The 12,976-nt window shown below is 40.9% G+C and overlaps 1 protein-coding gene across 1 annotated transcript; it reads right to left on the reverse strand.

Moving 5' to 3' along the window:
* Nucleotides 1–204: 204 nt before the first annotated feature.
* Nucleotides 205–5,671, reverse strand: LOC115794002 (uncharacterized). The gene is made up of 11 exons (XM_030749229.1): nucleotides 5,602–5,671; nucleotides 4,082–4,174; nucleotides 3,759–3,908; nucleotides 3,178–3,323; nucleotides 2,636–2,772; nucleotides 2,447–2,540; nucleotides 2,007–2,124; nucleotides 1,630–1,853; nucleotides 1,330–1,501; nucleotides 1,018–1,145; nucleotides 205–552 (listed from the first exon to the last, which is right to left on the reverse strand). The coding sequence occupies exons 2-11, from the start codon at nucleotides 4,167–4,169 to the stop codon at nucleotides 235–237; spliced, it is 1,575 nt and encodes a 524-aa protein (XP_030605089.1). The 5' UTR covers nucleotides 4,170–4,174; nucleotides 5,602–5,671; the 3' UTR covers nucleotides 205–234.
* Nucleotides 5,672–12,976: the final 7,305 nt, after the last annotated feature.

Here is a 12,976-nt window from a genome sequence, read left to right on the forward strand (position 1 = left end):
GTTCATGTGCTTTCTTGAGATGCTTTCTGAACCCAGAAAATGTGCCATAAACTTGAGCACAACCAGCCTGACCACATTTAAGATGAAGTGTCTTACCAGAGCAAAGTCCATGGATCACTTTCAAGTGCTTAGTCAGGGAATTAGCATTTGTGTGGGACCTCTTACAAATGAAACACAACATTCCAACTCAACTTAATACCACATTGAAGCTCTTAGGGGGGGAGACAACTCTATTCAACGAAGCATCCGAGCCCTCAACTCTGCAACCCTAGGATTCACTTTGGTTGTTTCAACATCTATCTCATAAATGGTGGTCTGCAGGAAGCTGTACACATTGACCAGATCATGGTCATATGAAGTGCCAAAGACAAAGTGAGCTTTAAAAAGCTCATCAAAACAGGCAAGGGAGCCTGGTGACTTACAAGGTATTGCGTGTTTGTCAATCACAATGAAGTACTTGTGAATCACACTCTTCTGAGTCCCCACTGCAAGTAGGTATGGTTGAAGGCTTTCTGTGATGCCATCAAGGTGCCCTTGGAGGCTTGTCCCCGTCTGTGACAAAAACAGATCAACATTATAACATGATGCAACTTGGGTTTAGAAGAAGAGGGTTGCAGGATTAGGGACTGGTATAAAACAAAACCACTTCCATTTTAACTGCTAGATTCTTAAGATGTTTTTTTGTACGTAAGCATGAAAACTGGCTTAACAGTGATTTGTTTGCAATTTTAGCATTTCTATTTGAATGAATTTACAAAGAAATAAGTTCAGAATTACTCATGTTATATTCTTTACTCATAATAGTTCTTGGCTCATAATGCAAGTGGTTCAAAATTTACATGATTTAATTAGTGATGTTGCACATACATCCCACACATGGGGACGCAGAATGTAGAGATTGCTTGAATAAGTTGTATACACTTAGCAGTAATCATTAAATTAAAAGTTGCATAGTAACATCGAACTTAACCAGAAATATTGTGATCCATGTAAATGTTTTCTTTACTGTAACCTTACCTTGATGAACTTCACCAGATGTTCACTGGCTTGTCTCGCTGAGAGTTTTCCTGGTCTCTTGCGTCCATGGGGTGATGGTGGCAGCAGGTGCACAAGGATCAAAATCGATGACATGTCGCTGTCCCATCCTGGAAGAACAAGTAACAAATATGAGCTGCCAAAACTTACCTGTGACTGTTTTACCTCTTCCGGGGTAAAGTTTACCAAAATTTGACAGCAGGTGGCAGTGTTTCACTTTAAATAAACCAATTCATATAAAATTTGTAACAATAAATTTATTGAGCGCTTTCTTTATGATTCATTCTATCTTACCGTTTTCCACTTCTGTTGTGCCTTCAGCATTTTGAAGAAGGCACTGTAGGTCATCAGACTGTGTGAGACCACGGCTTTGCTCGAGGACTTTCTGCTTGTAGATAGTGGGCCACTTCTCCAGGAACTTTGCAGAGATTACTTCATTGAACATCAATGTGAAATCTTGCTCAATCTGCAGAATATATGATTTCAAGTTTTTAAATATCCTTTGTTCAAACAAATTCTAATCATCATTTTTTCTCATATGCACCTTAACTTAAACATGCAACAGTATGGGAAGTTGAAGGAAGATAAACTTACTAATCCTCCTACATCCAGGAATCTTGGGAAGTCCAAAAAGACACCAGATGACTTCACAGGGTCATGAATGAGCTTTTGGCGATAGTTGAACGTCTGCTTCATCTTCCTCATAACAGTTCCCTCATCAGCTGTATGCTTCATCAGTGCAATGGCCTCAGAACACAAGCTGTCTGTCATTAGGCAGTCGTCTTCTCTGAAACAGTCTCTATCAGCTGTTGGTCCCCCTATAAAATGGATATAAATATGGCACTGTGTCGTAGGATTTCACAAACAAGGCTTCAGAACACTGCAAAGATTTTTATGTGTGCAGTTTGGTCTCAGGATGAAATGTGGGTAATTAATGACACTTGAATTCCAACTTCTATGAATGCTCATACCCGTTTGTGTTTTTGACCATCTGAGGGCCTTCTTTTGTCCATTAGAAGCTTCCTTTTGGACAAACTTCAGTCTCCAAGCCAGATAACCACTCCCATCTTCTGCATTGTAATAATGCTCCTAAAAGTAGATTAAAAATGTTTTTTTTAAAGCTGTCAAAGCAAAGACAACCATGAATGCAAGTAACTGTAATTTACAGATTGTAGTTCACATGCCTGTAATGTTACCGATTGAATTACATGTCTCTTTATACTTTTTATCATTAAAGCTTCAGCATCTGAGCTTACTTGCTCAGCATTTTAGTGTTTAACTCTACAGGGATTTAAAACATGGAAGTTAATAAATGTGGCATAAATGGAGGACTTGCACAAAGAAAAAAAGCTCTTCAGTTCTACTCAAACCATACCCAAGCAGTCAGACCCATTCTTTTTTTTAAACTTACATAACCAAACCTGCTCCTAGGATCAGCCAGGTATGGGAACAAGGTGATGAATCCCTTTGCATAGTCCTCTTTGATGCGCCTTGAAGGACTTGTCCTATACAGACACACAAATTATGAGCACTGTAGAAGGCGTGAATGACACCTTTAGAAAAATAATTGTGGGAGGTGCATCGAAAATTTTCAGCATACCCATGTTCACTTGTCATATGCGCAACCAATATCTTGACCATGTCACGCCGTCTGCTGTCTGTCAGGCTTTTTGTCTGAGCATACTCATTGATGATCCTGTCTCCTCCTGGCTTGTTCTTTAAAACATTTTCAATCACCTAAGTGATGGTAAAAATATAACATTATATAATCAATATATCATGAAAATACCTGTTCAATCCATGTGTTTAATTAAAACAAACGTATGTAGTCCCAACAACAAATGTTGGCATGTTATTTTCTTTCAGTTTCATTTATTAGTATAGTTTTATCAGTATAGTTTTGAGGTTTATTTACATATTCATGATCATGGCCTGAAATCCACTTTTAATAACAGGGAGGAATTCCCCCTTTACATGCTTCACATTGGGGAGATTTATACACTGGAAGGAGATGGGGGGATATGAGCTGGTGAAGGGAAGACAGCAGAATCTTGTGCTTTTACGACAATGGCAATAATCCATAAAATATATTCAAATTTGTGTAAAATTTCTGGAAGGTATACAGTAATCTGCAAAACTTACTTGGGCAAGAGAGGCATCTCCAGCTCTCTGTCTTGTTGTAGGACTGTGTTGCAATGTGATGGTGCCATCAGAGTCCACTTCAGTTTCTCCACTGGAGCTGGTAAAGGAGCTGCTTGCAGGACAACTCAGCTGATCCATAAAATCATCTAAAACATTAGGTTGGTGTAATTAACAGTAAGCAACATGCAATCACAAGTAGTATCATAGTAACCAAAAAAAGCCCCATAACAACTACAATTATTTTAAACAGACTTAACTAACAATTCAGGCACATTTGATTGTGTTCTTTCAACAGTAACAGCCTATGCACACCCTTTGTGTGGTAACCAGCCTCTGAATCACTTTGGAAAGAGGTGAAATTGTTGATGTTCAAACATTTTCAAATGCTGTGTGAAATGCTAAAAAAGGAAAAATCTTTATGACCACATCCCAGGTTGGTGATGTCCGGTGGCCATGCATCAACCAAAATATGCTGATCTGGACTGCAGTTTCTCTCCCCACTATCCTATCAATGAAACTCATGAAGATGGCCAAAAATATCTTATACAGAAATAAACCATTGACCCTTCAAAATGGCTTACCTTCTGGATTTTGATCTTGTGCTAGACAAATTTCCAGCACACCAAGGTTTGGTTTATTCAAAAGGAAATCAAAAACCTCCTCATCAACTTCAGTCTTTGAGTCATCAAAGACTTTTAGGTCCAAGGTTGGGATGTTGAACTTTTTGACAACTGTGAACATAACAAAATTGCATTACATGTTTGAAATAAGGCATAGAAAGGTGAATTAAATGAAAAAAATACAAATATAACAGTTGGTATAGCAGCTATAATTGCACTATCCCCAAAACCTGACTGATTAACACAATCTATAAAACATGCTGGAAACTTATATTTGCACTCACCACATTCCAAAAACGAAATGTAGGTCAGTTGGCCTTCAAAACAGATGTACTTCTGTCGTTCTTTGTACTTCACACGTACAGCTTGCATCCTTCCTGGTATGAAAAGAATATATTTTTTAAATAATCAGATTGAAGTGAACAAAAACACATGTATTCAGATCTCATGCTCTGTTTTGATGTTGTGAATGCATGCAAAATACTAACGGCGAACTCTATTTTGCAGCAATGTGAAGTTTATGTTACTCTATTGCACACTAGCTGCCTGCAGAATTGTTAACCAAACCACAGACTGCAACAGTGTACACACACGAATCAATTCAGAGTAAAATGACCGTTTGCTAATGGAGAAGCAGGTTGAAACAGTTGTGGTTTATCGTGGTTAGCAAGCAACTTGTAGGTCCATTACCGCCACGTTCTAGATTAAAGCATGGATCAGAATCTACCTTAACGCCATCATATTCTTTTAAAAAGGCTGAAAACATCCACATACAAGAATCACTCCATTCACTAATGTCCCATGTGTGAGGAAGGGGCGAGGAAGGGTCAGCGTGCTGAGTAGCTAGGCTCTTCAGCTAAACTTGGCTAATTTCTACAACTAAAATCGGAAGAAAAATCAGTGTCATACACAGGTATCATCTTCAAAGGTGCCGCCATTCAGGCCTTTTACCATAATAACCCTATACTGGGTGTGAAGCGCAATTTCCCAGCTTTCAGAAACCGTTTGAATTTTTCCGATAGGACAAACGGTGCTGTAATTACGGTAATTCAAAGTGCGTTTGATCAGATGTCTCAGCGTCGATACGCTCGGTCTTAATCGTGGCAAGTAAGGGAAGGTAGCAGGTGCATCGGCGCCGATCGCCACTGTTAAAGGGTTAAATAAATTTCAACCTGTGTATTTTCACAATGTTGGCATTTTTAATCTGAACAACAGCCGTGTTACTACACAAACTGAAGCTAAACCTGCTAAGACCGAATAGCAGACGTGTATATCCGCCTTTTCCGCTATTGAATCTGATGCGGATTAGGACCAGAATGATATACTACCTTTTCTAGCGGATGAGCAACACATGTACACCGGCAATAAGCGATTATGACAGTTTTTGTACAAATAAAACCTTTACTTCATTCTTTACCACTGCTTTACATTCGGGATAAAGAGCGGAGTAATATTATAGTCTTACCGCGCCATTTTTTAAGGCGGAATACTAGCTCCATATGTCCACCTTAGCAGTGCTAGCTTCACAGGTGTTACTCAGATTAAATTAAAATGTTGTCTTGTGAAAATATAAAAGTTTTAAAACATTATAGGTAGTGCTTATTCAAAATCGCTGAATTTAAGCAGCTGACATGGACCAATTAAGACTAGCTGTTAGCCAACCACCACTCAGTTTGTTCCCCTCTCCCCGCACAGCACCACGGCATCTTTCCACTAGAGATAAAGGGTCTCTTACTAATAAAAGCTTCAAAAACCCCAATTACAATATGTCTACGGTCCCTTTTTAAGTACTTTGCAGACTTACCTTGCTCACAGATACCAGTCGCCTCTGTTTCACTGCGGGACAACAAAATGGCGGTAGAAACGAAACTTAAACTTCAGTGGGCGTGTTCAAGCTATTTTACTCCAATAGGATTTCCTCTGTTTTTTTGCTCCGATTCTAACGGCCAATCGAAATGATTTCAGTCTAAAATGTGTAAAAACAACTCATTCAGATGAAAATAATGTTAACTCCGAAAAAATTACTCTATCGTTTTTCCTGTGTAAGAGCAAAAAGGGAGGCAGAGCCTTCAGCTTTCAGGCCCCTCTTCCCAGTTTGGATTCAGGAGACAGACACCCTCTCTATTTTTAAGATTAGGTTTGAAACTTTCCTTTTTGATCAAGTTTATAGTTAGGGCTGGATCAGGTGACCCTGATCCCTCCCTTAGTTATGCTACTATAGGCCTAGGCTGCTGGGGGTTCCCATGATACACTGAGTGTTTCCTTATCATTCACCTCTTTTCATTCTGTTTATACTCCACTCTGTATTTAATCATTAGTTATTATTAATCTCTGTCTCTCTTCCACAGCATGTTTTTTGTCCTGTCTCTCTCCCCTCACTCCAACTGGTCATGGCAGATGGCTGCCCCTCCCTGAGCCTGGCTCTGCTGTTTCTTCCTGTTGAAAGGGAGTTTTCTGTCATGATCCTGGGTCCACTGACTTTTTGTTGTAGTTAGTTTTTTGAATTGTGTTTTCCTTTAGAGCTTCCTTTGTTTTTTCCCTTTCCTGGTTTTGCTATTGGTTATGTTTGATTACTTGTTCCCCAGTGTCTCCTGCTGTGGTGTGTAAAGTCCGTGTCTTGCTTTTTTCTTCTTGCTTCCTGTTTTATTTTGACAGTCTTCTGTTCCTCATGTGTTTTGTTCTGTTTTACTTCCTTTGTATTACTGGTATCATTGTGTTCACCTGTGTTCCCAGCTGTCTTCACTCCCCTCATCATCCTTGTGTATTTAAGCCCTGAGTTTCCTCCCTGTCATCTGTTTCCTCCTGTGTGCTTCCTGTTCTGGATTCATGGTTATGCTTTTGGTCAAGTCAGCAAGTTGTAGTTTGTGCTGCTGGCTCCTGACCAGCCCTTGCTTGTTCAACTCCTGCTAATAAATGTTAAATTTTAAATGAAGCTTTTTGCCTTGTGTGTCCTGCATTGGGTCCTCTGCCTTACCTGTCATAGCGTTTCATGACATTTTCCTTGTGTAAAACTAGTGCAATTCTTGTCTTTTGAAGTAATTAAAATATATACTGTACAACCATTCCATTCTGGAAAAAAAAACTGTTCAAAGAAATCATTCAAAGCTCCAAATTACTGTGAGCTTCATGCCCACAATGAGGAGGTGTCTGTCCTCCTGTAGAGAGATCATGGTTGTTCCACTGGCTAAAAAAAATGCTGTTAATGTCCATACAGTCCTTTGCAAATAAGCAATACAGACAAAAAAGATGTAGCTCATTCAATTATTCCAAAATGTGTGCGTGTACATATATTATTGATTGATTTGTTAAACTGAATGACTATTTTTAATAAGCTGAAGAAATTCTCACAGCTTGTGATGAAAGTCATTTTGTGTTAGCAGGAAAGTTTAAAGCTTTCTTTTTAAAGTGTTTCTTGAGAGCAGCTCAGTGGTTTTCTGTGGTTCTGACAGGACAGTGATGATATGAACATGAGGATGTTATAAGTTATGATGTACTATAACACATTAAACCACCCAGCAGTGTATATTTTTGAAGATAGTATCAATACAAAAACATTATTTAACATATCCGAACAAGACAATTTCTTATTTTTTGTTTTTTGTTTTTTTCATTTGAATACATGTTGCTGATCAAACATATTCTCTAAAGTAATGTCTTGATTGATGGACCATTAATTGTATTGGAGTCTTTTTATAGTTGTTGTTACTTCAATTCAATTCAATTTTATTTATATAGCGCAAAATCACATCAAACCGGTCACCTCAAGGCACGTTGTATTGTGGGTAAAGACCCTCAAATACCGGTGAAAACTCATACAGGCAGTAAGCCGAGAGGATACAAGAATATCTATCCCAGCTCACGTGCTGCAGTGAGTAGGGCCACTTCCTTGGCTCTGCTTGCTGTGCTGCACGATGTATCATCCCTCCTTTTTAATTACATCATAGTCATTATGGCTCACGACACGTCGCAGTACACATAGGGCCTTGGGGGGCATGTGTGTCACACAGTGGTTAGTGAGTGGAGTTGGAGTCTTCTCCTCCATTTCATTTACACTTAGACACTGAGGACGGGGAGGCAGTGTGGATGAGCGCTGTTGGTCAGTGCTCATGTTACATCTGTCCCTCCAATTTCAATAGCACTGTAGTTTTCACACAGTCATACATTCTTTTAATACACCCAATACATCGCGGTCTCTGCTTTCATAATCAAGGTTCTTGGTCCTGCACCTAATCACTCACCTATGGGCTGTTGCGGTGATTAAACCCAGACCATTAAAGCCTGGAGCTTCTTACAGGACAACACCAGATCTTTGCACAGCAAGCAGTAACAAGCTTGGCACCTTTAAACCTTCTCATTATTTGGATTATTGTGTTCTTGGCAACTTACTTATTTCTCTCCCTGCTCCAGCATGCCAGCAGCTGACTGATTCAGAGACTAGACGTGCACTTACAGTGGTGCGAGAAAGAAGAGAGTGACAGAGATGTGAGGTGACTGCTGCTTCAGTCACAATCAAATCCTGCCACTAAGATTGTTGTGTGAAAATAAAGATACCTTTAACCTTACCACCATGTTCTGCATCTGTGTCCAGGTTTAATGGAACTTAACACAATTGAATTAATGCAATTAAAAAGTAGGTGGAGCCTGAAAGGGGTTCCGACATCCAAAGTGATATTTTGCTGTGCAGCTGTGTGTCTGTGGTAAAATAGTTTGATTTTACTGTTCCCATATCACTATATATTCAGTGTATTGGTGTGTTTTGCGCTATAAGCTCACACGTTGCTAAATGCAGCACTCTGATTGGTCAGATCTGTTTGTCTGTGTAGATTCTCAGTCATCCAGGTCATAGTAGTCTCTGGAGCTTGAAAAAGGCGACTGGACTTCTTTTTGTTTCTTGAAGACGTTTCACCTCTCATCCGAAAGGCTTCTTCAGTTCTCAACCAAATGGTGGAGAGACCCAGGTATTTAAACCCCTGTGGGCGTAGTCCCCTGGAGGTGGTTATGACCCTCTATTGATCATGTGCGTGAACACATGTGCCCAGGTGTGAAGAGGGCGTGGGTCATATTTAATCAGTGGTTTCAGTTGAAACCAATTTAAGAGACTACTATGACCTGGATGACTGAGAATCTACACAGACATATTGCCTTGCACTTTGGGAGGAACACCCTTCAATTGGTGCGGGAGTATGAAAGGGACTCAAGAAAGCTAGCGGACTACAGGAACCACCTTCGCTTCAACTTGAGATGCAGACAGTCCAGACTGGTTCCCAAGAGTTTGCACCTTGGGTCCACAGTAAAAGGACATAGAGCTGACCAAATTCTATGGAGAGCACAGAACCACCTTTTAAGTGAAAGGATAAGACAGGTCCATTTCACCATAGATGCACTCCAGAACAAAATCCACCAGACTCAGCAGAAACTCTCATCACTCTTACCTCACACCATCGCAGAAGAAGTTTCTACATTTGTGGACAAAGCCCAGCTCGCACAACACATCAAAGGCAAGGAAAGACAACTACGTAAATTTCAAACTCTGCAAACCAAGGCATACCATTCATCTGTTAACAAACAGGACGACACGATAAGCAAGGGAAACCAAGGAAAGTGGGTGAAGAACCTATCAGACAGGGTCCTCACCAAACCAGAAGAAAATGTGCTAGCCAAAGGACTCAACTTTGCCATAGCCCCACAACAGCTTCCTATAGTAGACCTCATCACAGCAACAGAAACCGCTATAAGAAATAACAAACTTTCTCATCCTGAAGCAGAACAGATCAGGATGAAAGTTTCAGCCACTCTCTCCAGTGCAAGACTTCCTCCATCCAACCTCACCATTCAGGAGAAGAAGGCCATCACAGCCCTAAGCAAGGATCAAAACATCACCATACTGCCAGCCGACAAGGGGAGGTGCACGGTTGTGCTGAATTCATCGGATTACCACAACAAAATTACTACACTCCTCAGTGACAACAATACTTATGAGGTCTTGAGACGTGATCCCACAAGCAACTACAAGAAAAAAGTTGTTTGCTGCCTGCAACAACTTGAAAAGGAAAAAGCCATTGACCGCCCCACTTACTACCGCCTGTACCCTGGAGAAGCCACTCCATGCATTTATGGACTCCCAAAGATCCACAAAGAAGGAGTCCCACTTCGACCCATCATCAGCAGTATAAACTCGGTCACCTACAACATTTCCAAACACCTCGCCACCATCTTATCACCGCTTGTTGGCATCACACCCCACCACATTGAAAACTCTACAGATTTTACTAACAAGGTCCAGAATCTTGTACTGGATCCAGATGAAACCATGGTGTCCTTTGATGTGGTTTCACTTTTCACTTGCATACCCACAACTGAGGCAGTGGAGACCGTCAGAAGACGACTACAGGAAGACGATTCCTTACTGAACAGAACCAGCCTCACCCCAGATCAGATTTGTGCACTTTTAGATCTCTGCCTTACCACAACATATTTTAAATACAATGATGGATTCTACAGACAGAAGCATGGATGTGCCATGGGCTCCCCAGTGTCTCCCATTGTAGCCAACCTTTACATGGAGGAAGTGGAAAGTAAAGCTCTTGGTTCTTTCAAAGGGATGGCACCTAGCCACTGGTACAGATATGTAGATGACACCTGGGTCAAAATCAAAACCCATGAAGTAGAAGCCTTCACTCGTCACATCAACTCAGTGGATAAATACATACGTTTTACCAGGGAGGACACCAGAGATAACAAGTTACCATTCCTGGACTGTGCGGTGCTTATCGAGGAAGATGGAAGCCTCAACATTGAAGTTTACCGGAAGCCCACACACACAGACCAGTATCTCCTCTTTGACTCCCACCACCCTCTGGAACACAAACTTGGGGTGATCAGGACCCTACAACACCGTGCGGAAAGTGTTCCCTCTAAGGCAGAAGGGAAGCATAAGGAACACACACACATTAAGAAAGCCCTCAAAACATGCGGTTACCCCAACTGGGCCTTCATCAAATCAGCTAAGATGCACAGGAATGAAGGCCAAACACAAACTACAGAGAATAGGAAGGACAAGAGGAACAACATTGTCATCCCATATGTGTCGGGCTTATCAGAGAAACTCAGAAGAATTTTCTCCAAGCATGACATCTCAGTATACTTCAAACCAAGTCACACCCTAAGACAAAAACTGGTTCATCCCAAGGACAAACCCGCCAAACACAAGATCAGCGATGTAGTGTATGCTGTTCAGTGCAGTGAAGAGTGCTCGGACCTCTACATTGGTGAAACCAAACAGCCTCTTCACAAACGAATGGCACAACATAGAAGAGCCACCTCGACAGGACAAGATTCAGCAGTACATCTGCATCTGAAGGAAAAAGGGCACTCTTTTGAGGATGCCAATGTTCACATTTTGGACAGGGAAAACAGATGGTTTGAAAGAGGAGTGAAAGAAGCCATCTATGTCCACTGTGAACAACCATCATTGAACAGAGGAGGTGGATTACGTCACCAACTTTCCCCCGCTTACAGTGCTGTCCTGAGCTCCCTTCCCAGACGTCTCAACCCCCATTCACACCTTTGTTCCAGTGACCTCAATAGGCCACAGGAAACAATGGAGCGGAGTCCTAAATTGGTTTCAACTGAAACCACTGATTAAATATGACCCACGCCCTCTTCACACCTGGGCACATGTGTTCACGCACATGATCAATAGAGGGTCATAACCACCTCCAGGGGACTACGCCCACAGGGGTTTAAATACCTGGGTCTCTCCACCATTTGGTTGAGAACTGAAGAAGCCTTTCGGATGAGAGGTGAAACGTCTTCAAGAAACAAAAAGAAGTCCAGTCGCCTTTTTCAAGCTCCAGAGTCAGATCTGTTTGTTTGCTTGCAAAAGTCAGAAAACTCAAAGTTGATCCGAAAAAAGAAATAAATGCCACAAATTTGTCCTGTGAAATGACGCGGTCAGTGTGAACGGTTGAATTAAAAACAGGTGAGTGCAAAAAATATTTTTAACTCATGAAACATTTGCACAAAATTTACGAATGAGGTGTGTAAATACTTTTCGACAGGTAGGAACCAGTGAAGCTTGTGAGTTTAATTTTAGTCATAGATGGATGTAATGGAGAATCCACCCATTTTTCAAAATAAAGTGGCCTGAGGGCCAAGAGTTTGAGACTCCTGCCATATAGAAAATATAAAGGGCTTTGTGGTATTACTTTAGTAATGATTATGATTTTTTTTTTATTAGTCAAAGAAGCTAAAATATGATTAAAGACTGATGTTTTTATCTAACTTAGACTTACTTCTTCTTGTAGCATCAAACTTCAAACAGGGTTTATAAAGTTTAATTTTTTTCTTTTTTTTTTTTTTGTTGTTGTTGTCTTGGACAGTGTTTGGCAAAAAAAAGAAGAAGAAGAAGAAGAAAAAAGCTAGTTCCAAGAGTTCCAGCCATAAATGTCAAGGGCCAAAGTGACATTGCACCAACCATTAACATCCAAGGTATAGCCTTGGTAACACTCCAGGATGATGTGACCAGGATTTCTGAGGACATGTCTATTGGTACACTCATGGCACTGCTCCAAGTGTCAGATCCTGATGAGGGGGAAAATGCTGTTGTGTGGTTGATGTTCCATTTCAGTGCCAGCCTGTGAGTGCTCAGAACAGGAAATACTTCCTGCAGACAACAAACCTGCTGGATTATGAGCATGTTAAAAAATTACAGGATTTAAATTATTGCTGTGGATTCTGGCAACCCAACTCTGTCTCCCCCACTGTCCAGGTTACATAAATATAAATAAGGCATCAAACTTTACTCTGCACCTTTTGAGGCAGAAAATAAATGGACAGCTTGTCTATGGCATCATTGATTGTTTTGCCAAAAAGTGCTCTGAAATTGATGCCTACACTGGGGAGGTTTGTGCAATCTCAGGATGAGACAGAGCATTATGAGTACTGTGTCGCAGTACCAGGCGTGGGTGTTCCCAGTAAAACCGGCACTGCAACAGTGGTGATACATGTTAATGCTGATGGGCTACAGCTTCTCTGTTGTAGAGAACATGGCTCCACTCACTCCTGCTGGTGTAGCGACTGTCTTAGATATAGATAAGGATGAAATTTCCAAAATGAGGGTGTTTATGGAACCTGACAAATGGCATTCAAAATGGCAAAGGAACGATCTGCCTAAAGCC

Source organism: Archocentrus centrarchus, chromosome 16 (genome assembly GCF_007364275.1).
Source record: "Archocentrus centrarchus isolate MPI-CPG fArcCen1 chromosome 16, fArcCen1, whole genome shotgun sequence".
Classification (NCBI taxonomy): Eukaryota; Metazoa; Chordata; class Actinopteri; order Cichliformes; family Cichlidae; genus Archocentrus; species Archocentrus centrarchus.

Excerpts from the sequence above, each read along its gene's own strand:
- LOC115794002 (XM_030749229.1), bottom strand. The coding sequence starts at position 4,169 with ATGCAAGCTGTACGTGTGAAGTACAAAGAACGACAGAAGTACATCTGT. Across the intron at positions 3,909-4,081 it reads CATTTCGTTTTTGGAATGTG|TTGTCAAAAAGTTCAACATC; the intron begins GTGAGTGCAAAT and ends TTATGTTCACAG. Across the intron at positions 1,146-1,329 it reads CACAACAGAAGTGGAAAACG|GATGGGACAGCGACATGTCA; the intron begins GTAAGATAGAAT and ends TTGTTCTTCCAG.